This window comes from Phyllostomus hastatus, unplaced genomic scaffold (assembly GCF_019186645.2).
Source record: "Phyllostomus hastatus isolate PE091 unplaced genomic scaffold, TTU_PhHast_1.1 phas_contig_38, whole genome shotgun sequence".
In the NCBI taxonomy this organism is placed as follows: Eukaryota; Metazoa; Chordata; class Mammalia; order Chiroptera; family Phyllostomidae; genus Phyllostomus; species Phyllostomus hastatus.
The window spans coordinates 29,913,733-29,941,314 of NW_025333869.1; the positions used below are offsets into that span (position 1 = coordinate 29,913,733).

Here is a 27,582-nt window from a genome sequence, read left to right on the forward strand (position 1 = left end):
TCTGTTTCCTTTCTTGTAGTCATTCACTAAACACTACCTTTATTGAGCACCTAATATCTGCTGGGCAATGAGTCAGTCGCTCAAGTTACAAACCTGTGAATAATACTAGAAGCTTTCTCACTCCTTGTGAGAAGGAAAAGATACATTTATTGGGAAATTAATCATATTTCTAATTAATATGATAGATTTCTAATTAATATGATTAATATGATAGGAATAAGTTATGTTTCAATCAGCTGAACTCAACATTTTTACCAGCTTTTCCCTAATATTGAGATTTCCTAGTACTAAGAACATATCATCCAAATTAATATTATGTCAAAACATCAGCTCACAAAATCCTAAAACTCAAAGGACTTGAAGAAGTTATCAAATCTTACTGAATTCTGATCTCCCTTTTAAATAGAAAAAAATAGATTTACCTAAACATAAAATTAATTGGTGGCAAAGTTAGAATGAAAACCCAGGTATTTTAACTTGCACTAATGTACTCTCTAACACAAATGTGACAACTTTCAGCCAATATAAGGAATACCTTCTCAGTTTACCTTGGGGTACTTCATGTCTATTCCCATCTTCTGCCTGACATTTTTAAGGAAATGTCTCCATCTCACCATTCAATCTCAGCCTCAAACCTTCTAACTCTGGAGAATGTCTTTTATTTCTATCTAATAGCCTTATCTTTTATCTCCCTTTAGGGAAAGAATTGTTTTATTTGTGTGAAGATGTCCAGTATCTACAATAATAGCCTGTTTATATACATAAAAAGACACTCAAATATGAAAGTCGAGATGACTTCACTTGATTTTTCTAGCATCTTTATTATTGATCAAGCAAACTTGAACTATCACTGCACATCTCTACATAATAATTTCTTTATGGCAAGTAAATTATTTTTAAAAAACAGAATGAAAACAACTTAATAAATGCTGGTGTTCATGCTGCAACCAAGTTTGCAATTTTATGTTCATAAATCTTTTGGTATTATCTTCCAATGTTTGGCTAAGACTAAAATGATTAAAGAGTGCCCTCTTCTGTTGAGTAACCATAATGGTATTATATGGGGTATGAATTTCTGTCCATGAATTCAGATGTACAAGAAAAAATTACTCTTTATTTTTATGTTTCCTAAGGCAACTAAGTTTTATCTTTGCTCATAGAAATTCAAACATAGTTCCTGGGCCTCCTCCTTTCCTGCACCACCTGTGTTGTGACCTGTGAGCCATGGTTCTAGAGCAGTTCTCAAAGAGGGTGCTTCTGTTCCTCCCCAACATTTGGAAATGTCTAGAGATATTTTTGATGGTCACATCTTGGGATGATTCTACTACACGTGGTGGGTAGAGGCTAGGGGTCATGCTAAACCTTCCAAAATATTAGAGACAGCCTCTTTCAACCAGAATGATTCAGAGCAAGTTTTCAATAGTGCCAAGGCTGAGAAGCATCTAGACTTAGACAATATTCAGGCACCTGGGAGAACCACCAGTCATTTGTCATTTTCTTATACTGGCTGTCAATGAGAAGCTCACTGCGCTAGCACATATAGCTCTTTGGGGTTTACTACTTGCTGTTTCAATGAAAAATTTGTGGCATAGGACTCCGGTGAGACTTGAAACTGGTTGGGTTTGGTAGATGGCATTTTCTCTGAATTTTTTTTATATCCACACTGCATTGCTAATGGAATATACACATGCCTTCCTTCTCTTCCAAGCCTACAAATTTTGAGCTTGTGAAAAATCTCTGCTCAGAATCTATTGTCTCTAATTTTCATAGGCTTTATATTGCATTAGCCAACAAAAAAGTCTGTTTAGTTTTTTCTGTAAAATGAAAGACACATTTTTCATTTTCACCAATAACTTTATTGATTTGGGTATTTTGAGTATGTCGGCTATCTCTTGCTGTTGGCTTCTAGTGGATAGAGGCCAAGGGTGCTGCTAAACATCTCCCAATGCATGAGACATCCCCACAGCAAACAATTATTTGGCCAAAATGTCAATAGTAGCAAGATAGTTCTCAAACTACTTTTGATGTGTTCAGTCAGTCGTAGTACTTTCTCCATACACAGTGCAAATCTTTTTTGTGTGTGTTAAAGCTGCATTTTTACTTTTCTTGAAATAATAAAGCATAATATGCCAGAAATGTTTCATATTATCTTTCATTTCAATATTAAAATTGCTGCACAAAAATTCACTAATTTTGATAAGTTTTTTTAATGCACACTGATATGACAGCTGTCACAATATGATCTATCAAAATTGTTTCAAACGAAGCTGAAGACAACTAAGCACTAGTAGAACCATCATACAGAAAAAAAGCTAAATGAGCTTTCTGGCCAATTGAATAAAACGTCCAGGAATCTTTACCTTAAACTTTCACATAGTCAAGGAATGATTAAATCAACACCTACTGAAGGCAGAAGACAAAGGATTAAACATTACCCCACAGCTCAAAAGTGTTCTTACGACCTTCTTGTGATTTATTGGTCATAAAATAATTCATTTCACTCTCCAGTTAGGAATTTTATTGAGGACATAGTATATGCTGTCTCAGGTGCTCAAAGTGATAAACAAGACAGATAACAACCCTATTTCTCTGGAAGTTATGTTCTAATGGAGCAAGACCAAAACATATCTTCTTTCAAACAAAAGGAAAAGAAAAATGTATAATTTGGATTGTAATCATGATAAGAGACCCAAAAGAAAACATATGAAGAGAAGAAATAGGATGAAGTGGGGGGAGAGGGTTACCTTTAGATAGACTGGCCAGGGAAGACTGAATAGGGCTAAGCTCCCGTGGGGAGAAGGATCTAGCCTATGAAAGCTGTAGGAAGAGCATGAATTACAGGAGAGCAGTAGATACAAAGAGCCAAAGAACTTGATGTAGAAAGAACAGGGCATGTTTAAGGAGTAGAAAAGAGGCAAATGCATCAGGAATGTTGCTGGTTTCTAAGCATTCAGAATGATAGAGTTCCAGTTTCTTGGGCAGAGGTGTGTGAACTCAATGGGGGCATTTCTTAATTTTCTATTATTTTAAGTAGTAGTATTGATATAACTATCCCTATTTTTAAAAGTATTTTAATTCTGGCTCTCTACTTTGACATTTTAAAATCATCCTCTGTTATCATCTCAGCTAGGATGATCTCACTGAACATATGATACCAGCTTCCTGCTTCAGAAGACTCTCCATAGTGTCCTTTCTAACAGCTTCTCTGAGTGTTAGACATCTGTGACATTGCTATGGTGGTTATTTGATTCAGTAAAGCCAGTGACATATAGTCAGAGAAGTATAATTTAAGATTAGATCATGTTTATGATTTAAAATTCAACCTTAATTCTGAGAGGAAAATACCAATTCTGAGAATTTCCTTCCCTTCCTTCTTCCCTTCTTTCCTTCCTTCCCTTCCTTTCCTTTCCTTTTCACCATGTAGTGATCACTGCTTTTTTTTCAGCTTTCTATATTAAGCATTTATAAAGTCCGTGCAAGTGAATTTGTAGTTGAAATGACATCACTCACCTGTCTCACTAGGGATTCTAAAGGATTTAATTCTATAGAAAACATGGAGCTCCTTGACATGGAAAAAGACAATTATCAATGCAGTAATTTCTATCTCATATATAATATATAATATATAATATATAATATATTAAAACTACCAATTTACTGTAACACTGAGGTTTAATGTTCACTACTGTTTATTGAAGTCCTAGTTTCTATAAAAAATTTCAGCCTAAATATTTTCAACTTCTATACTTGTTCTTGGCCTCTTTTGCATAAATAAACTGAGATCTTCTAAAAATTGTAATCATCAGGGTACATGCCTGGGTTGCAGGCCATGACCCCCAGCAATCGCACATTGATGTTTCTCTCTCTCTCTCTCCCTCCCTTCCTTTTCTAAAAATAAATAAATAAAATCTTTAAAAATTATAATCTTAAACAATATTGAAACATCAGTGTTTTCTAGTTACTGAGTAATTTTCCAGTCCATCCTATTATTTTATCCTCACAATAACACTCAAAATTGGGTAGTATTTCTGCCAGTTTACAGGTGAGGAAACTAAGCTTATTTCAAATCACTTTGAGCTGCCTAGGCTACATAATAAGTAAAAGTTAAAATAGCAAAATACAAAATAGTTTTCCTGAATTCTGGTGTAAGAAATGAATGAGTAATTACTGAGTTTACTAACACTGTTTCCAGAAACAACTGGATCTTTTTCTTGATCTTGTCTTGAGGCAGCTCAGCTTAAAGGAGTTAATTTGCAACATTCCTGAGAATCTATGTTAGAGTGAATCTTTGCAGGGGCCAATTTAATAGATACCTTTACTCCAACATGTGATTAAATCAGATTAAGGAACATCTGTATTGGGGATTTAGGAGAACACAGTGCATGTGGAGCTTCACTAAATCCCATTTAGCACAGTGACCTCATGCACCTCCAATCAGGCAAATGTAACTATGGGCAACTAGTAAGTACCATATTAATCCAGAACAATGAATTTGAGTTACAGTAAAGGTGTCCAAATTTCCACAAAACTTTCATCAAAAAATATAAAATGTTGTGATGGGACTGAGGACAGGAGAGTAAAGAAAGAGGAGAAAAATCAATAAACAGTAAGAAACAAACTTTCTGAACCCCAGTTATATCTGTGGGCCAGGCTCTTACTTAAAGCATGTTGGTACAATTTAATGTCAGAACAAACTTCAGGACAAGGTTTTATTGTCCAAAATGTGGCACTAAGTAAACCAAAGTTTAAATGGTTAAACAAATTTTCAAAGCCCCATAATGACTAATCAAAGGACCAGAATTCAAATTCAAGTGTGCGTTTCTCAACAATACAGGTAGGATCTTTCTACCACATGACCCTGCCTCTAAGGGAGTCTCCTCTCCCTCAGAACAAAAATTGATTGGAAACACACACACATGACCTCCACTCACATACCCCTTCCAGATATTTAACTTACTGAAGTCACCAGATGAGTAAAAACAGTTTTTTAATTTAATTTTTTAATTAGTTTACATTCAATATTATACTGTATTAGTTTCAGGGGTACAGCATAGGGGTTAAACAATCATATACTCTACAAAGTGCCCCCTGATATTTCCAGTAAGTATGCAATTTAGGTAGTCCATCCTCCCTCCTCTTTTTAAAAAATATTTGCTCTTTCTATTACTATTTGTCTTTAGTCCTGAAGGAATTAATGTATCATTTAATACATAAGCAATGCATTCATATTCCTTTGCAGGGGCCAATTTAATAGATACCTTTACTCCAACATGTGATTAAATCAGATTAAGGAACATCTGTATTGGGGATTTAGGAGAACACAGTGCATGTGGAGCTTCACTAAATCCCGTTTAGCACAGTGACCTCATGCACCTCCAATCAGGCAAATGTAACTATGGGCAACTAGTAAGTACCATATCAATCCAGAACAATGAATTTGAGTTACAGTAAAGGTGTCCAAATTTCCACAAAACTTTCATCAAAAAATATAAAATGTTGTGATGGGATCGAGGACAGGAGAGTAAATGGACCAAAATGGTCCTTGTGACTTCTGACAGCAGCAGTGGTTCTTAGTTTCTGTTAAATAACTTTATGTTGGGGTCGAATAAACTATTGTAGTTTCTACTTAAACTACACTATTATACATTTGACTTTTTTTCAGTGCTATCCAGCTGCTTGCCTTACAGAATGCAGAATGCTGCCAGCGAGTGTTTGGAACACTCCCCCACTGGTTTTGTTCACGAAAAGAAGAGGTCAGTTGTGGTGGCTCAGTAAGAAAACTGAGTGTTAAAGACAAGGAAAAGCATAGAAGTCTGTGGGCATAAATGGGAGGCTTTTCTCTTCCTGCAGTATCACCAACCAAAATGGTCCTCATGACTTCTGACAGCAGCAGTGGTTCTTAGTTTCTGTTAAATAACTTTATGTTGGGGTCGAATAAAATATTGCAATCAATGATGAAGTTATCTGTCACTACATCATAGAGTGTGACCCAAGTAATAAATATGAGACATTTATAAGAAACAGATCGCAGTAGGGTCACCAGACAGCCTTTGGTTGTAAAACAGAACCCCAGAGAGAGAATTTGATCAAGTGAATTTATTCAGATGTCACAGGGGCTGGTGATGTGTTGAGGAGGGAAATTGCAAAGATCCTTTCTCAAGCATACTGTGGGATGGATGTACAGAAATGGATAGTAATAAATAAGTGACTGTGTAGAAGTTCCCTAGTGGTGAACTCATGTTATTAGTACCTAAGAAGAGACAGTAAATTGCCCTATGATCTCAGCTACATTTAATTGCAACTACATTTAGTGGCAATAAAGAAGGACTGCATGTAGAGATCAATATGCATGTAACAATACTCAGCATATTGGAGGCCTTGGTAAAAGAGGGGTGTTAATATCCTATTATAGGAGTAAATTGAAATAAATGCAAAGATGTGGATGATGCTTAGGGCAAGCGTTAGAAAACAAAGAGTGTGCTAGTTAAAGATCCATGAGATGATAAAAAAATCTCAGAGCATTTGCGGTTATGAAGTCGGTAGTGCTGCTCCACAGTGTGAACTCATTGTGTTTCCATCTCTAGGACAGGAAAGCTCTTCTCTGCCCTGGAAATCAGCAAACACCCCGTGTGCAGTGCAGGGTTTGAGGGAAGCCAGAGCTGGTCTAAGAAGGCAGGCGCTGCCTCTCTCCAAGTCTTTAGCAGTAGGGGGCATATAAAAGATCTTCCACTTTGCTTTTGTTTTTCATGAAATAAATGTTTATATTTTAGATTTCTTACCAGGTAGAGCTTTGTAGCAAAGGAATCACTGTTTAAAGTTGAGACCATAAACTAGGACAAAAATTAAGTTAATTCTTATTAAGTACTTTTACTTGCTTTTGCAATAAGGACTGATATCTTTAAAGTACTGCCCCGTTGAGACGAAGGGAATAAAAACCTTGAACTAGAAATAACATCAGAAAACACAGTTTACATTGGAAAACAGAAGATGGAAGAACAGCAAAGGTATTTCTAGTATTACTTAAAACAAGTATTAGAACAAGTATCTGTTGTTGCTGTTTTAAATTTTCTTTTGCTCATGTCTACCTGTCTTTTTGGTACCACTGATCATTTTGCTTCATTCCTTCAAAAGCACGTACATGCTAGGTGTGGTGACAGGACAGTAAGTAGGGCAGACCCAGCCCTTACCTCACAGAGTAGACAATTCAACAGCTGGCTGCCTAATTGAACAACCAATGATACAGTAAAGTAAGGTTAGCACTATGATAGTGAAAGTAGGGGAATCAGGAAAGGCGTGGCAGAGGAGCTCACCCCAGTCCAGGGAGTTCCCGGGCAAGACACCTCTGAACAAAGAGGTGTTTAAGCTGAAAGTGAAAAAAGGGAGTGGAAGTGCCAGAGTCCAGCTCCAGCAGGTCCAGGGATTCCCAATGGATGGACCGCGTCGGCGAAGGAAAGACACGAGAGGTGCAGTTTCAAGTTCAGCGGCCAGGCATCTCTGCCAGGGCTTTTGAGTTTTTTATTTTTATGCAGTTGGGTGGGTACATGTGGCATATGTGAAAGCAATACAAAAAATGAGGTTTTTAAGGCATATTTGCTTTATCCTTATTCTGTGGAAAATAGGAAGCAGCTCTCTATTGCATATTATTGTGTAAGCTTTAGCTTCTAATCTTTGCAACTAATCAGTAACACATTTTACCACACTATATAACCCCTTAATTTCTTAAAGCTTAACTTGAGTTTGATCTATATATTCTAAGATTGCAAGCTGGGCACATAGCTGGGCACAGGACTGTTTTAGCTCTCTGGCAAAGGCCATGCAGAAGGCTTTCATGGTTAATGTGGTTAGCACCTGTCTCTCACTTCTCACTTCAGCACCAGAACCCTGTCATCTTGTGCAAGTAATAATCTTTGTTTTGCTCAGTCCATTCGGCTGCCTGCCATCTACCTTGGTGTTGATGTATTTTTATTATTTGTTTCTATCTTTGATGTCTGACTTTTTAGGCAATAAACACCATGGGGGTTCCAATCACTTAAGCATTCATAGAAAAGGAGTGTATAATAATCTTTCCAATACCCATTCTTTGAACTCTCTAACCCACTTAGGAGGACACTCTGGTGGGGAGTCACTCTCCAATAAGCTGTCATTTTCTTGCTTACTTTCAAAGAACTGTATTTCTTCTGTGGAATTGCCATTTGTCCCAGTCCCATGGTAGATCACATAGACCTTAAGCACGGGCAGTAATATAATGATTAAGCAGAGGAGTGCCAAGTACTTTCCCCCGCCATGTCTGCTGTGCAGACATACAGCTCCCTCTGTGACTGTGTCAGACAGCAGGGCTGGGCTGGCTCTCGGCATGGAAGGAAATTAACTCTTGATAACAGGTACAGGAGTTCATATTAAATTATTTATTAAATTCTTAGAAAATTTCATTTCTCAATAATTTTAGTGCCATTTTGATATTATATGGCTTTAATGATAATTATTCCATTCACCTATAAACACCTTGGTTTGTGATAATCACATACTGTCTAATGAAATTGCTACTCACTCAGAAAAAAAAATCCTTCGGATCAGTTTTGCCATCTTTTCCTTTCAAAATTTCTTAGAATATGAAAGTGATGAATGAACAAACAGGGTAAACAAATCAAAACACACAGTCACAGACAACAGTATGGTGGTTACCAGAGAAGAAGGGAGGTGGGGTTACGATAGTAAAGGGTGAAGGGGGTCAAATATGGTGAAAAAGGTGGTTTGACTTTTGGTGGCAAACACACGATGCAATATACATACTGTATTCCAGAACTGTACACTTGAAACCTATATAATTTTATTAACCAATGCCACCCCAATAAATGTAATTAAAAGTTTATTAGGATATAATTCATACACCATTAATTCCAACGTTTTAAAGTGTAAACTTCAGTGTTTTTGGTGTATTCACAGCATTGTGTGGCCACTACCACCATCTCATTCCTGAACATTGTCATCCTGAAGAGAAACCACGTACCTGTTAGCAGTGGTGCTCACTTCCTCCTCACCCACTCCTTCCTCTGAGAGCCACTAATCAAAGTCTTGTCTCTATAAATTTGCCTATTCTAGACATATCATGTAAATGAAGTCATATAATATGTAGTCTTTTGTGATTGACTTCTTTCACTTAGCATAATATTTTTAAGTTTCACCCATGTTGTAGCATGTATCAGGACTTCATTCCTTTTTATGGCCCAAACATATCCTATCAGTTGAATTTACTACATTTTGTTCATCCATTTATCAGTAGATATATGTTTGACTTGTTTCCACTTCTTGGCTAATATGACTGATGCTGCCATGAACATTTGTTTACAAGTTTTTGGGGGACATATATTTTTATTTCTCTTGGGTGTATGCCTAGGAGTGGAATTACAGGGTCATATTGGTCTCTATGCTTCCTTTCTGAGGTACTGCCATACTGTTTTCCAATTTGCATTCCCAGCAGCAATGTTTTGCTTTGTTTTTATAGACCCCAGAGGAACTGGAGGATGTTTCAGACCTGGAGGAGGATCATGAGGTCCACAGTCATACCAGCATTCAGACCGAAGGGAAAACGGACCGGGTATGTCCCCTCCCTGGGGGGAAGGATGTGTACGTGCACTTTCCTGGTCAGTCCAGGCAGCTTCTCACAGGTGGGACCCCTGGACCTAGAGCTGGTTCTACAAAGTCAAGAAGAAGAGCATCCGAAAGCAGGAGCAGCAGCATGAGGGGAATGATTTCCCTCACCCTGAGAGCACACTGGAGGCAGTTTCTGATCAGGCAGGGAATCACCTCATAACACTCTTGATCTTTAGAGCAGTCATGGGAATATAGAAGTGAAATGGATATATTTGTTTAGAGTAGAAAAGAGAGACTAAGAAGTTGTAAATATAATCTGAAATTCTAGAGCAAAAAAAAAAAAAACTTTTTAGGCAGCACTCCTCTACTTTTCTTCCTTTCTGCAATGTCCTTTTTCTCCCCTAACCTCAACACACCCTCCAGAGATATTAATCAATTTCTCAATGACTCTGAGATATGATACTTCACTTGACTTAAACCCACTACTTGGGAATTTGTGAAAGTTTGGTTTCCTAGATTCTAACAGCTTGCAACTGCAGACCCAACCACAGTACCTTGGCCTGAAAGCCAGGCAGCAGAACATAGTAGCTAAGATTGCCAGGGGACCCTGGAGCCGGCCACTTCTTGCTGTGTTACTTGGGAAACTCACTCAGCCTTTCTCTACCTCAGTTCTCTAATTTTTAAAGTGAGGATAACTCTCTACAAGGACTATTGTGGGATTAAGTAAATCAACTAATAGAGCACTTAACACAGTGCCTAGCTCACAGTGAGTTCTCAATAATTGGTTATCATTACTTGTAGAAATTATAGCAACAGTATAATTATCATTATAACTATTATTTAATTAGTGTAATTCAATGCTTAAAATTTAGAGACAGATGGAAAAATATAAATTTAAGAAAGTTACATATTTTCAAATCTTCAGGTAACCTAGGATTGGTATATATGTCACAACACTTTTTTTTATCAGAGGTGTTAATTTTTTGAGTTTTGATTTCTTAGTGATCATTTGAGTTATTTATCAGACCTCTAGAAAACAGTTCACGTTGGGAATTATCTGGGGACACACAGCATCTGGAGATAGCTTTCTTCAAATCTAGTAGGCATCCTGGGTGAGAAATCAAACCTTACAGTGGAATTGAAAACAATTTTTGCTAATGGTGAACTTTGCTCCTGCTTTTAGTGAAGTGACTGAGTGACTCACTAAGGCTGCTGTTGAGCAACTAGAGGTGCCAGGTAATTATCAGAGCTTACAAAGGAATGGACAGGGGGAATTTTGTTAAAATAGGAACTTTTAGGACTGTAGGATTAGGACAAACATACTTTGATTCTCATTCGGGCTTATCACATGAAGGCAAAAGCCCTTGGTTAAGGCCCTTCAAACTTAGAAAGTTCGAATTTCTTCATCAGAAAAATGAGAAGAATAATATCACACCTTCTCACAGAGCCGCTGGTAACACCAAAAAATAATAATGCAAATGAGAATGTTTTATAAATTTTAAAATTATATGCTAAAAAGATAAGCTTCTTATTACCACCATTTTTGTTTCTATTAATGTCCTTGGGTAACACTGTAGGCCATAGATAGCTACCCGACCATTGTAGGATATGAAGTTGATGATCACTATGGTCCTGGATCTTAACAATCTTTCATAGAAGCCACAGTAGCTAACCTGGTGAAAATCACTCTGAACCTTCTCTGGATCAGAGATCTGTGTTCCACTGAGCACAGTACCCCCATGATCCAGTTTATCTGCAATGACCCAGGGATACAGCCTCACAACTGCCTAGTGACAGGATAGATCCCTGACCATCAAATCTACTGAGAGCAACATTATATTCAGCCTGGCCACTCTCTGCTTTCCTTAGTCTCCCCTGCATAAGTTCCACATAGCTTGGGTTTTATTCCCCTCATGCCTTGAGGCTTCCTTACTACTGCTATGTTGAACCCCTCAGAAAGCTGCTCAGATGTTCTGACACATACACAACCTTGTGTGAGGCACTAATACCCCAGAAAGCAAACCTTGAATAATACTCTTCCATTCCTTGGATGGACCACTGTGAAGTTCATTTTCCACAGGTTCTGAAAAGTTTCCCAGGAAGATCACATAGCAATTCCTATCGCATTGACAGTTGATAATACAATCTCTCATTAGCCTTCATTTCCAAGCTTCCTGTTCTGTTTTCCTAAGACCTAGTCCCAAATGAAACTACCTTTCACTCTTAGACTTTCCTTTTGGGGGAAAACATGAAAAGGTAGTCCCTTCACATATACTATTTACTTATTTAATTAATTCTGCTATATTGATATTATTTTCCTGGTTTTACTAACAAGATCACTGAGGCTCAGATTTATATACCTTATCTACTAAGTAGATTATGTCTTTAGACCAAGAACCTTGGTGATTGACACATGTCAGTTTACTTAGGCTATAGAGTTAGTAGAATGACTCTTTTACTAAAAAGCAAACAAATAATCATTATTACAACAAATCTGATACATTATTGATGGAATGAAAGAGAATAGAATAAATGATGCTGAAGTGGTCTGAAAAAGGAAGGAGGGATATAAATTTAAATTTAAAGAGTAATTATTATATAGTATGAATAGTTTAACTCCAATAACATCCTCATCGAATATCTATGTTGTGAGTTAATTAAAACAGATTTCTTTCTTGGACCTGAAGTGTATGTAATAGCTGACCAAGAAGGATAGCTCAAATCTGCCTCCCGCCCAAATCCCCTGACCATAGACAAGACCGTATTTAGACAGGTTCTATGCTCTCCCACCAGCATCTTGCATTGTCCCGTATCTCTTACAGTCACATCTCCATGCTTAGGATATATTTTTATGTTTAGTCTTGTAACCTTTTAAGACTTTGTGTTTATATTCTATTTAGCATTAATAAAGTTTGTGCTCTTTGATCTGAGTATACTTATTGACATATTTGCCATGTACCATTAGTCTGAGAAGATACCATAAATATTTGAAGTGGGATCTGTTGAGAATTTTGTGAATACTTATGCCATGACCAATGAGGAATTTCTGGCCACTGTGCAAGACAAGTGTTTGGATTCTTTCTGTTTGCTGCTGTTACTAAGGAGTACATACCTCTTTGGTTCTTGTATTATGCGGGCTCTGCTATATTGAGCATACACTAAAAACAATTTTAGAAACTGTTTAGTAATGGAGTGACAGTTATTTATTGTCACTTTACTTTCTGCATTTCACTCCCAGTAGCTTGGGCTCAACATCATCTGTTACTGCTGTCATCAGTGGAAAATGCCACTGGACATTGTAAAGGTCTATAACCAACAAGTAATGATTTAGAGTCCATGGTCAATGAGAGTGAAATAATAAAGGACCAATAGAAAATGCAATAGGAAGTGGCAACAGAACAGCAGTGGATATTAGTGACTCTCTTAATTATTAAACTTGAATACTCACTGGACCAATACTGTGGTCATAGCCAGCAATCAGGCATTTCACAGGGAATGCAGTACAGGAGTGTGTGCTTGCTACAGGTTGAGAGAACATTCTTTGAAGAGCTCATTGTTTATTTTGTTCATGCACTTAGCAAGAAAAACAGATATATTTTTTTCTTAAAACTTAAGTTTGAAAGAGACAATGAAAATATCTGTGAAAATAACCAAAATATCAATGAAAATATCTGTGAAATATCTACGAAAATAAACATACTGATAAGTTTTTGTATGTTCTAAAAGCTTCCCAAAATATTATACTAAAGACACACTAAATAATATTTTTCTGTCTAAACACTTTATAGTTTACAGAATACTTGTAAATCAGTGTCTTATTTAACTAAAGCCCTGGAGTTTTGTTATTTGTTTATTTATTTATTTTTACTAATTAGTCTCAGAAAATGTCATTGGCTTGGGTCAGTCAGGCAGACTAGGACCATATTCTAGGTCTGTCGCACCAACCACACTTTCTCCAGTGCAGCACACGTGTGAACTTGGGTAGAATCTCAGCATCTCTTAGGATCTCATTTTGCAGTTCTTGCTGTAGTCAGTGTTACAGATTCCGTATTATAATTCCTCTACTAGAAAAACGACTTGTAAAACTGAAGATCATAAACTTTAATATCGGATCTGTTTAAGCCTCACAAATTTCTAAATGCCCCAATACTGCAATCTTCCATCAATAGCAAAATCATTTTGTTGATTACCACTGAAAACTAAACAGTAGTGCCCAGACCCTGACAGTATCCCCAGCGGATCACTCACCGTGATGAAGCAGAGTAACCGTCGAGTAGTCATCCAGCAGAGGACCTTGTAGGGCAATAATCTGAGGCTTCCAAGTATACAACCCAGAAGGTAGAGGCCATTATTCCTCACTCAGTCTCCTGTCACATTGGCTTCTGTGATATTTTATTACAGGAGTATTTCTAACTTCTAGAAATTTTCCCTAGGCTATTGTAGCAATAGAGACTCAGGAAATTGCTAAAGTGTCAGCAGGTTAGCAGCTAAGAGTATGTTCCATAAGCCTTTCTTGGTACAATTATGGATTTAAAAATACTCTTTCAAAAAAATCCTTTCCTGAGGACATGATTATTGAGTTTAGACAGAGAGGAAGAGAGGGAGAGAAAGAGGGAGAGAAAGAGGGAGAGAAACATCGATCGTGCCCTGACTGGGGACTGAATGCGCAAACTAGGCATGTGCCCCTACCAGGAATTGAACCTGCACCTTTAAGTTTGCGGGTTGATGCTCCAACCAAGTGAGTCACACAAGCCAGGGATAAAAAGACTCTTAATAAAATGGATTGAAAGAGAGTTTTGCAAATGAAATGGATGACCAAGCGACTCATTGTTTCGAACATATAATATAGAGGTTAAGAATATGCCTTAGGGGCCTCATAGACCTTGGTTCAAATGTGGGTTCCACCAATTAGCATCCATACTGCCTCGGAAAAGTTACTTTATATTTTTAACTTTCAATTTTATCATTTGTAAAAATCTGATGAAAATTATAGTATCTATTTTATGTATTTTTGAAGACTAAACTAGATATACGAAAAATTTAGTACTTGGCACATAAGAAATACTCAGTACATTTTGATTTTTATGAACAGGAATTTCATGGTAAATGCAGACTTGTGCGTGGCAGTGCTGTACTTTGACTTCCTTTTGAGAGGCTCCTGGAACTGTGTAAACACAGATCTCCTAGTGTTCTGATATGAGGTTACTTCTGTTGCCTGTTTTTGTTTTTTTTTTTTTTGTTGCTAAACATTTTTGACATCCTCTCAACATCTATTAGCAAAAGTCTTTTGAAGTTGTTTTTCTCCAGGAGAGGGACTTATTAGGGACTACTTTAAGGGGTTAAAAGGAAGATGGTGTTACTGTGATTCTTAATGCTCCCGGTGCTTTTATGTGTCTCCATAGTCACATTAATGTAGAAATGAAATAGTGACCATGAAAAGAAACTCTTAATAGTGAAATGAAACAGAAGATTTGACCCAATAATTGTTGTTTTTATTTTCTTTATTATTGAAATCCTGGCCCTGCACTGAGAGGGATTTTTTTTTCTTTGTGGAATGTTGGTAGCTTGGTGATACACTAGTTTCTGTCTTAGAGTCCTGTTACCTTCCTCAAGTTATATAAGGCTTCCTTTCTTAGTTTGATGATACATGATCATAAAAAAGGGAAAAACGAGTTGTTCTGATATTTATAGGACCCATGTTAAAGACAGTTTTGCAAGCAGTCGTTCAAAATCACTCTTTCTGTCCCTAACCCGGTCCATGAATAATATATATTCTAGTAAGTCTTTCATTTGCCTACATAGCCTGAAAGCTAATAAAGCCTAAAAACTAAATCAAGGATTTTGTTTCCATCTCTCAGAAGTTAAACTTTGCTCACATTGTCTCGCATATAAGAAGGGAAAAAAGGCACTCATTCGGTATTGCATACAGCTGGATTTTTATTAGAAGGTATTTGAAGCTGTGTTCTCTCACTGCTGAAATTCAGTTAAATGAATCATAACATCAAAAATAAAACATTTAAAAGTTTATAATTTTAACTGTAGTAATATCATAGTTCAGCATAGAAATGTTATATAATCTTTTAAATGATACATTATTCATATTTTTAATGATCCAAAATTAAAGGAATTGTAACATGAAGTCTTTATTTGTGTGATGACTAAGATTTGTCACATCTTTAATATTCTATTCCCTTAAGTTTGTAAACTTGCTCTGCTTTAAAGAATATCTTTGAGGCAACTGGATCTATGTAAGCTCTATAAATAGGAGTAAATTATGACAGAAATAAGAACAGTTGCCTAGGTTACTGAACACAACCTCAAAATGTCCACAGCAGCAAATGAATTGGAGAATATCAAGTCTTTAAATACTGGAGATGTTTCTTCATGATAAAAAAATGCACAAGTCATGAGCCTACTAACTTCATATTGCTGATGGGGAAGCTTTCTCATTACTGCTTTTCAATATGCAGTTAGCTAAATATTCTCTATCCTGACAATAGAAAAAGTGTCATGGGAGGGTGCTTTATTTTAAAAACTGGATGCATTTTAATAGGCCCTAATTGTTTTCAGATCACACTCTCAAATTTTGCTAAATTACCCTGCAGTATATATACAAACATGACCTCATTACCTTCTTTATGATATAATTAGGTTTAGGTTACTGTGGAAAACACAGCTGGGGTAAACCTAGACAAAAATATATTACCCAGTGCCTATATACTAGTCAGTGCATTCTCTAAGCATTGGTGTCTATAATTGCAGTTCTGTGTTTGACAATAGCTCTGCTCTCCTACCTTTCTAAATATTTATTCTCAGTACATCATGGTTTCCTCTTTCTCAACCTACTTCTGAAGCATTAGGATTGACTAGAGTTATGATGTAAGCCTCATTGTTCTCTAATTCTTCCCACTCTTTTTGTACATTCTCACACAGTCCCACCAAGACTTCAAGTATCACACAGGAAGGCCCTGTCTGAGCTCTGGCTACATACTAGTATGCCTGTAAGTTCATTCTCCTCAGATGACTCACAGACACCTGTGGCATGCACTGTTTCAAGCCTGCATGCAGCACCTTACGCCATAAATATTTCTTCTGGACTTCTATACATTCATTGCACAAGTCTGAACCCTTCTCACAGCTAATTAGGCATGTTCTGTTTTACTATTCTGGACAGTAAATATTTTCTGAACTTGTCTATTGTTTTGCCACCTCCACTATCAATACCTTCAAAGAAAAAAATGTCCTGGACAAAGTTCAATATAGAGGGAAGACTTTTTTCAAGGGCATTAATAATTAATAATAATAATTAACTAATTACTAATAGTCAAAAGATACCAGATCTCAATCTGAGTTTAATTTTGCAGAAAAAAAAGGTAAAAAGATTTTTCAGAGATAAGGCGAGAGGAATGGCAGGTCATCTGTGTTTGCTAATTCACTTTACCCAAAGGAAAAGTGAATTTTCTCTGTGTTTATATGACAAGAGGTAGTTTTACAACTTGGAGCTGGGTGCCCTCAAAAATTATACTCCTGCTCTCCCACAGTGACTGGGAGATAGGGTCTGTATCTTCGATGATTGCATCTAAAAGGGATGGCTCCCTGGTCCTTGAGAAAGATAAGGACTTTACAACTCCCTGGGTTGTAAAATTGATGAGAAGCATTTAAACATACTTACATTTCAAATGGGCAGAGAAAATATTTATAATTATAAATTATGTCAAGTACATGCTTTTAGGAAAGGGAGGTCAGGGGCCTAGTGGCAGGAAGAAGCCGGTCTAAAGTTTAGTCAAGCTAATGGGAGATGGAGAGGCTTAAATACACGGACCAAGCATATGTGATGGTGGGTGAGTCAACTGGACATGCTGAAGTAGATATCGTGTCAAAGAGGGAAAGGAATCAAGGACAATTCAAGGTTTTTGGCTTGAGAACTGGGAATGTGGACTTCCCATTTATATAGGGTCTAGCACAAATAATGCCCCTTTTTATTACAAAATCATAAGCAGGTAATTCTGTAACATAACAGTATCATACTCAAGCACTCTAGATGACATTTTAGGTGAAATGTTTAAATTAAAACTATAAATTATTATACCCATATCATAACCCTACAACCACACATTCAAGCAGACCCTACTTCTGCTAGACCCTGTATTGATAAGGGGGAGACTGAATTAAGCAGGTTGAGAATGGCAGAAGATCAGAAATTCATTTTGGATACATGTAGTTTAAAAAGTCTATTAGATAACCAAATGAAGATATCAAGTAGGCAGATTTGAAGTTGACAAGCTAGACTGGAGGCCATCTTATATGCATAGGTTTGTATTACAAATCTACAACCTTCTAAATTTATGGTAAAGTTTTATATATTATGTGGTGGCCATTTTTTTTTCTTCAGAGACATGGATAGCTTCAGGTCTAGTTTCAGACCTCATTCTTCCCAAATCTCTTTTCTGACACACTTGCTCATTGAAATATTAATTTTTTGGAAGGCCACTACTGACCACCCTACTTAAAACCACAGCCCCAAGTATAGACAGTAAATTTAATGAAGGTAATAATTTAATCTTTTTTCTCTATTTATAGCATAAATATTTATATGCTATAAATATTTATTGAGTGAATAAATGAATAGATGATGTTGACCATAAATATGCTTTGGGAAAAGGAATATGTGCCGAAAATGTGGTGGGAGGGTAGTTGTTTCAGACAAAACATTCATATCTAACCAGTGTGTAATTTGTCTACAAAATAAATATGATAATTTGTATTTTAAAAAATAGTGTCTTAGTAAATAGTTGCCCACATGATAGTCATTTAGTGATGATAGCTATGTTTTTCAGGCAATCCTTTGCCTTTTTGAGTTTAGAGTTATCTGTGCTAGACACTTGGGTGCCACATGCTGTCCTCTTGCCAATTCTCTGAATTTTGCATTTGAAAAGTCTTACTTATTTTAATGCTAAAATGCAAAATATATAAATAATTTTGAATTGTTGATCTCTGGTAAAATATGAAATACATGCTTATTTCTCACCCTATTAAAGACAATGTATATCAAATAAGGTAGTAAAAAAAAAAAGAGCTCAAAACAAAACACTATTTTAAAACCTCCTTTGATATTCTAAACATTACCTGAATACTGAAAGTACCACAGTCTTAATCTAGGCCTGTTTATGTGCATATTTTCATCAGCAAGTGATTATTAACCTACATTTATTCTTGAGAAATGTGATTATGTATGTCTTATAATGAGCTGCATAGGTTCTAGCTCTACATGTATCTGAGCCTTAGTTGAAATCTCTTGTAAATATGAGTGCAAATAGAACATAAATATTTTCTTCAATGTGGAGTCATAAGCACTATAAAGATCAAGAACTTGTAAGAAACAGGGCTTTTTAAAAATGTCACCCCCCTGCCCAGGGTGGTGTCACTCAGTTGGTTGGATTGTTGTCCCATGGACTGAAACATCACAAGTTCAATTCCCAGTCAGGGAAAACAGCCAGATTGCAGATTTGATCCCTGGTTGGGGTGCATATGAAACCACAACTAATCAATGTCTGTCTGTCTGTCTGTCTGTCTCTTTCTCTCTAAAAGCAATGGAAAAATGTCCTCAGATAAGGATAAAATTAAATAAAAAAAGGAAAGAAAATGTCATCCCTGGACATGTCACCAGATTTCTAAGATAATTCAAAGAAAGAGAACACAGTTTCTGGAGCCAGACTCCTAAGTTTGAACCTTGACTGTGCTACTTATAACTGCTGACATTATACAAGTTAACTTCTTTGTGTCTCTGTTTGCTTATTTTTAAAATGGACCTACTCACATCAAAGGATTGTTGTGAAATTTGTAAGCTAACAGTCACAAGATGAAGTACATATGTAAGTGGTCAAACTTAAGTCATCACCATCACCACCAATACCACTATCGTTATCATCAGCAGCATTTGTTGAATAGATGCCCATTTATGACATCTCTGCCAATTATGCAGGTTGGCAATACTCACTCTCCCGATTGGTCCTCTTCAGATTTTCCAGAACATTTTGTGGAAAGAGGTAGTTTGATGAATCTAACTAAACTTCCTCCTATGGTCAAAGCTCTTCACAAAGGCTGTCATGAGTTTCTAAGCAATGTGTTGGATGGGTTGTCCTTGAGTCAGGTGCCTGGCTCTGGTCCAGCTTTAAGCTGCAGCTAAAAATTAAAGAAACTCTATGTTGTTTTCTTGGGTGGAAGGTTATAGGAGAAACAATATCAGGCTACAAGGAGATATTACTGAGTGTCTTGGATGTTAAGATAGTCATATAAAATAGAATACCATAGACAAGCGATGCCAGACTCTTGCCAGGGAAGGTTAAGAGTTATCTGAATCCAATAAATGTTCAGGAAGCACTTAAGAAATAATTCATGGTCCTGGTCACTTGGAGCTTGCAATCTAAGACATAACAGTTGAAATGTGTACAGGAAATGTGTATTTAGCAGAAGACCAATGTGAAAACATTGCCTTCTGGCCAGAAAAATATCCACTTTCCACATTAATGAAGACAAGCATATTTCCCAGTAGGGAATTTGGGTAGTTTATTCTCAATTCAAGTCTATGAATGGAGAATATACAGCAGTTCTCTGTTCAGGTTGTAAAGATATGATGAGACACTGAAAGTATACCTCATCAGTCCAGGGAATTTGTAAAGTACAAATTATACATTTCCAAAGCAAACACTTGGAAGGTTTTGACCTCTTTGATTTCCAGCTATCATCAGCTCATCTTTCAAACTGAAAGTGACAGAGCTACATTTGTGTTCTCTCTTCTTGCTTAAGCTTCACTAGAGATAAGAGGTCCGAATCCTTCTACAAGCAGAAACCTAGTTACAGAAGAAGGACCCTAAATAGCAATGAAGTGCTTTATAGTTTTAATTGGCCTAATTTTAAAAGACTGAAAAATCCTCTAAAATTAGCAGTAACACATATTTACCTTTTACTGGGATTTTTTATGGCATTTTAAAGATTTCCATATTATTAAAAGTGATTATTTTAAAATGTCATTAAAATTCTTCTAAGCCCTGTTATGTTAAAATTGTATGTCTATTCTACTTTAATAGATATGTCCCTTTGGATAAGCATGTCTTCTTCTACAGTCACAGAGAAATGTGACTCTTAGGACACCAGATTCATAGAATATGTCCTGAAGTATACTCTTATGAAAGTTATAATTAGCCTTCCACAGAGAAGTCGACATAACAGGAAAATATCCTCCTGGTTTAAAAATAGGTTCCAAATTTATTTTGAAATAAATTGTCTTTTATCTGTAAAGTCTACTCTGATGATGATGATGATGATGGCAGCAAAATCATAACAAATATTTATAAATGTTTAATGTGTATCAGAAACTTTAATTTTTTTGTAGAGATTTTTTAAAGATTTCATTTATTTCTTTTTTAGAGAGGGAAGGGAGGGAGAAAGAGAGAGAGAGAGAGAGAGAAACATCAATGTGCAGTTGCTGGGGGCCGTGGCCTGCAACTCAGGCATGTGCCCTGACTAGGAATCGAACCTGCGACACTTTGGTTCGCAACCCACGCTCAATCCACTGAGCTACACCAGCCAGGGCCAGAAACTTTAATTTTTATTAAATATCCTCTAAAACCACACTTTGAGATAGATATCACTCTACCCACTTCAAAACTATAGAAAAAAGTGATACAGGGAAGTTATATAAGTGCCCATAGCACTTGGTGGGAAGTGACAGACCTGAGACTGTCCCAGGTGTGCTTGTCTCACAGACCCGCCTCTACTCCTCCTCTCCCCACTGCATGACACAGCCACCCTTTCTGTAGTTCAAGCTTTAGAAGAAACTGTTTAAATAAAACCTGTCTCTGTATTCTTGGCAAAGTGTGCTAGATTTATGGAGACTAATATAAACTCTTGGACTGGAAATCTCATTCAAATGGCAGGAATCTACATTTTGAAATTGAGCTGCATTGAAGCAGAATCTAGGCTGTTATACACCTGCTGCCCACATCCATTTGCTTGCAATTGTACAGCGGTGAGTGTAGCAGTAGATTAATGTAGTTCCGTGAAATGAGGAAGTTAAGAACTAGTGTTACCAACATTTCCTAAAATTATATAAATGGGATGATGGAGAAAAGGAACTACATTTCCAAAATACGGTTTGTGAAAATATGCAGGGCACTCTGGTTCTGTTTGCTTTTCTTTTTGCAAGAGGTGCTGAGAGGTGGACAAAAGAGTGCTTGCTTTAGATTCACCATCTCTGGGGTGAATCTTAGCTCCTTTTATTAGTTGTTATACACATTGATATACATAGTCCTTTTTCTTTATTATTTCTCTAAGACTCTGTTTCTTTATACTTCAGTTGATAATACCTACATTGAGGTATTGTAATTTGAAAGAATGTATAAAAATTATGTATCACAGTGATGAAAACAGATATCTAACACCTGTTCAATTTTATTAATATAATAGTGTTTATAAAATGTACTAATATCTAATAATAAGGGACTCATATGTTATGCAGTGAATTAAGTATGAGCCCTCTACGTCAAGATGAACCAGAGTAAGATAAAAAATACAGTTTATGCTTTAATTTGCAGGGGAAAATAGAAAAGCAGACATAAGGAATGGGAATAAAAGGAAGGAAAAAGGGGAGGGAAGAGTTATCTCAGGGTGAGGAAAGTGCTCTGTTTACCAAAATAATAGTGTGCAATGAACTGAAGAATATAACTGACACAATCTGTGCTAGATAAAAAAGAGTAATTATAAATATTTATTTTTGTGACCTTGGGATAATACAGGACTTTCTAACTATGATAACAAAGAGAGAAAAGCAAAGGAAGAAACAGATAAACTTTATTCTTGAGTACACAAAGGAAAAGAATCTAAGACAAAACACAAAATAAAATCTGAAAAACAAAAGACAAACCTCAATTTGAGATAAATTTTTATAAGGAAGTGTTTGTATATAAACAGTTTGTCATCAATTAGTAAAAAAAATGACTCCTCTGACTTCCCTCCACCACTGAAAAAATGAGCATAGGACCTGATCAAGATATTTACTCAGAACACATGCACATTTATAATAACCATTAAAGAAATGTAAATGCAAGCAGCAATGAAATGCTATTTTCTTAACATATTTGCAAAAGTAAGAAATGATATCCATGGTTAGAAAAAAATTTTGGAAAATAGACACAACACTGTGGGGATATTAATAAAAGTAAAATTATGAAGGGATTTTGGAAATTATTCATTGAAAGCCTTTATAAAACTTTTTCTTTGTGTCTAAGATTTTCTTCCAGATATATATTTTTCAATGCAGAAAGGTGTCTATTATAACCTACACAATACACAAATATGTACACAGAGCCATTCAAACATATATACCTACCCATCTATCTGTATATATACATATATATGGAAATAAAAAATATCTGATAACCACTGAACGCTTGTAAATAGATGATACTGAATGTATGTATGCATGGATAATCCATCTATACAGATGGATGAATGAAGAGGGATGAAAAACTGTGATGAAGCTGTATTTTTATAGGCATTGAAATACTTTATATTAAGATGTTGAAAGAATAAGAAATAACAGAAAGTATACATATGATATGATCTCATTTCTGTAATATAATATATATAAATAGTCACAAAAATATGTAGTATTCAAGGATAGCCACTAAAATATCACTTTTAATGTCTCTGGTGTAAAAATAGTATTTTATAAATACACAAGTACTGTATATGAAAATACTGGTACAAAAAAGAAGTCATAGTACTGTTTACAGTTTATGCATAATTTTATACACCCATGATGTCCAAATAAACCTTAGGAAAAAAATACCAGTTATTTTACCAACAAGAGAATAACATGATTATAAATCTATCCCATTTTCTGAAGTTTCTTAGACATTACACTAATAAAAAGTATATACACTTTTACCAACTATTTAATAAAGCATGTGTTTTAAATCCTGGTGTAAGAGATTTCTGTCTTCTGTTGTTTGATGGAGGCTAGTGATTCTCTTCTCAAACTGATGAAATATCCCTTTTCTTCCAAACAATAAAGAGCACTACTTCCTGATTGAATCCAATGTGTTGAAGTCCAGATACAAACTAATAAGCAAATGGGATTTATGTCAGTGATAAAACCACCACAGTTTAGTGACCAGTTTTTCATCCTGGTTCTAACTGGTAGAGTAGAAAGAACTTCACCACTTCAGTGCTATTGCTAAAGTATTATTGATAAAGTGATTGAAAGCAAAATACCAGTAAAAAGACAGAGAAGTGTGCCAGATACCATGGGCTCCACAATCTGACCAGCCCATTGGGATCAGCAGGAGCCTGTGTCTGCTGACCCTTGCCAAAACATTTAGTGGAAGGCAGGACTTCTGAACCACTATACTAGTTACACTTTGGGTCAGATAATGCCTCATTGTGGGGAGTTGTTCTGTGCACGATAAGATATTTAGCAGCATCTCTGACCCTGTTGATGAGGAAGCATCCCCACCCCAGCTGTGACAATGAAGAACATCCCAAGAGATTGCCAATGGCAATGAGGTAGGAATTAGAGGGAAAGAGAAAGGTAAAAACAACCACAGTCCTAGCCATTTTTTCTTGGGAAAGTTTGTGCTTTTCCATTGGATCCTTCCTAATTATTTTTTGTTAAAATAGCTCTTCTTTTTAAAATAAAATAATAGTGATAGTGGGTGGTAAGTTACTTTGTGATAAATTCTGCTGCCACCTTTTTGTTTCTTTGTTTTAGATGTGTATACACATGTGTATGCATGTGTACATGCATGTGTGTGCATACATGTGTATGTATTATGGCCTTGCTTGGTAAAATAGAATAATTTGCAACATATGCATCATAAGTTTTTCCCTACTTCTTCTTTTTCTTTTTTTAGTTTACAGGTCTGTGCAAAACCCATACTTCATTACCTTTGCCAAAATGTTCTGTCTCATCTTTTACTTTGAAACTGTTTCTAATTACTATAGATTTTGTCTGTGAGCTGTTTGTATTGAGGCTGCTGTAGTTGAAATGTTATATATCTTTCTGGAAGGTTCTTCCATACACCCTGGAATTTTACCTTGGAAAGCTTAACTCATTGAAACCTTAATTATATTACCTTTTTGTGCTAATGCATAGGCACAGCTTCATCTGTATCCTGTCTCAGTGCTAAGTTAGGCTCATGTGTCAGATGCTGCCTCTTCAGCAGCATTGTCTCGTTTCTAGCCCCTGAATGGAATTTTACTCAGAAAAGCCTTGTATGCTGCTAAGTGCCTCTCTAATCCAGATGTTTGCCTCTCCAAATTCACATTCAGAAGACAAGAAGAATTATGCTTTGTTTATTTAATTTCCTTGTGTGTTTTGACCATATGGATTTAGATTATACACATTCAGTGTATCGTTAGTGCTGCAGTTGTGGGGTGGGTGTTACCATTAACCCTGTGTTTTCATTATTGCAGCAGTAAAGGAGTTTTGCCAGTTTTGAATGTCAGGCAGTAATTGTACCAGATTTTAGTTTAAATACTCAAGTAAAATAATATTTTAGAATGGCATTTAAAAAAGGAATTGGATTACCTGCATTACACATAGAGGGAAGAGTCCTTTAACTGATACCTGGACAGTGTAATACAGAAAGAAGTAGATGTATCAAGGCTTTGATATTTCTTTAGAGAATTATGAATAGTATAGGTAATCTAATGACAACATGAATATATAAAATAAACTAGCAATTTTTAACACTTAAAGTTCGATTCTTTGGGAACTGTTTGAATTATCAAAATAACATCCCAACAATTATAAATCTCTGGAAATACTCTCCCATATTCTCTTTCTTTTAATTTTTTCTTGATCATAAAAAATTAAACAAGAAAATGCAAACCATAATGTTATACTATGAATAAGAAAACAAATTAGTTAAAATACTACACTATTATTACACAGACAAGCTCTAATTTGCTCCAGGAGTACTTGAATTGTATTTTGAGAATTGGTTTTGTTTAGCAGGGGTATCCAAACTTTTGGCATTTCTGCACCACATTGGAAGAAGAGTTGTCTTGGGCTACACATTAAATACACTGCAATGTGTAATCACAAAAATCTCATAATGTTTTAAGTAAATTTACAATTTTGTGTTGGGCTGCATTCATAGCCATCCTGGGCTGCGTGAGCCTGTGGGCCATGGGCTGGACACCCCTGGAAGGGATTGAATAGCAACTGATTAAATTACACTAACAGATACCAATTCTCAGTTTTTCACATGGAGGCTAATCATGTGGAGGCTAAAAGGACTCCCAGAAGGGACTGTAAGTTCATCAGAAGCTCCCCTCAGTGCCTCCATGATCATGTCACCTTTCCTCTCTGGCTGCCTGCCTTTTCCTCATTTATTTTCCCCAGTAATTTATTTCTCACTCAAACAATCATTCTGTGAATAAAATCCCAAATTTAAAGTGTTTTTTTTATTGTTGTTCAAGTACAATTGTCTCCGTTTCCCCAACCCTCCCCTCCGCCCCACCCATCCTCACCTCCCACCCTTGATCCTATCCCCCTTTGGCTTTGCTTGTGTGTTCTTCATACCTGTTCCTTGACAACCCTTCCCTTTTCCTCCCTCCCCATTAAGTTTTGAAATCAATATTTTACTTTGTCTTATTTGGCAATTTTTTAAAACTAATTTTATCTGGGCAGTTGTGTTCTTTTGAAATATTCTAAGGTGCAATCTTCAAAAGTGGAAATGTTTGAAGGGATTCTTTTGGAAATTCTATTCTTGATTTTTCACATATTGCCTCACTTTGTAAGTTCTCATGAACAGCCTCAGGAAGGCTTTCTCACTTTTGCTGGAAGAAGACTTGATGACTCTTGTCCTGTCAGGAGAGTCCAGGAAGTCTTTGGGCTCTGGGGACCAATTCATAATTAGTGTCCCAGTGTTCTGTTCCATAAGATCCTAAGGAAGTTTGGTTGGATGGCTGCATATTATCTTAAACATGTAAATGCACAAATGAATATTAAGTAGATAGACAGATAACAGATACTACTGAAATGTGCCTTTGAAGCTTGCATTTTTATGAATTGCCACAAACATTTTATTTTTAATTATAGGGTCCCATCTCTGGGAAAACAGTTTATATATTACTTAGAGATTTATTAAATTAATCGTGCACTTAAAGAGGCTTAGAGAAAATAGAAATACATAGTGTGCATACAAAACAAAAAGATTCAACTCATCAAGATGATTTTTCCTAAAAATAATCTTTTTTATTAATTCCAATATTCTATTGAGAATTACTTATTACATGTAATATATATATAATTGATAAAACTTTTTTTATTTATGAAACATCTACTTAATAAGTATGCCTGCATTTTTATAGGTAATCTAGAGGTCTAAAATCATATTTCATTTCTGATAAATTTCAAACCATTACAGACTGCAAGAGGATTTAAAACTAATGCCACTCTAAAGGAAGATGTATTCTCATGGGAATAGTGTAGTACTACAGAGTGTTTTATGTAACATTTGAATGGGCCACTTTTGGAGCCCATAAGGCTCCACTTGTAAGTACATTTAGTCTCTTCTGAAGACTCACTACTATTCCCAATATCAAGCCATTGTAGAAGTGGGTGCTCAGGGAGCTGCAATAGAAACAACCCTTTTCTCCGGGACTTGTCATCTGTGGTTATATTTGGGACACAACAATTTCCAATGAAATGCCTGGGGAGTCAGTAATAGTGAAATGATTTCCACAATAAAGAGGGTGAAAAATAACTAGGGTAGAATAATAAGCCAGATTTGACATGCCTCTTTATCAAGACCATATCACTCTGCCTCTATCATTTTAATCTCTAATGCTTTGTTTCATGTTGATATATATATGTATTATGTATATATATATAAATATATGTTTATATATATGTATGTATATACATATATATGTATGTATATATATGTATATATATTATGTTTATATATATAAAATTTGATC

The 27,582-nt window shown here is 35.9% G+C and overlaps 1 protein-coding gene across 2 annotated transcripts in view; it reads left to right on the forward strand.

Annotated features, from left to right (window-relative positions):
- CTNNA3 (catenin alpha 3) overlaps positions 1-27,582 on the forward strand; it is a 1,495,188-nt gene that overhangs the window by 1,345,584 nt on the left and 122,022 nt on the right. For both annotated transcript variants that reach the window (XM_045841855.1, XM_045841856.1), the window contains exon 14: positions 9,503-9,595. In XM_045841855.1, coding sequence (XP_045697811.1) covers positions 9,503-9,595 — 93 coding nt within the window. The remainder of the gene's footprint in view (positions 1-9,502; positions 9,596-27,582) is intronic.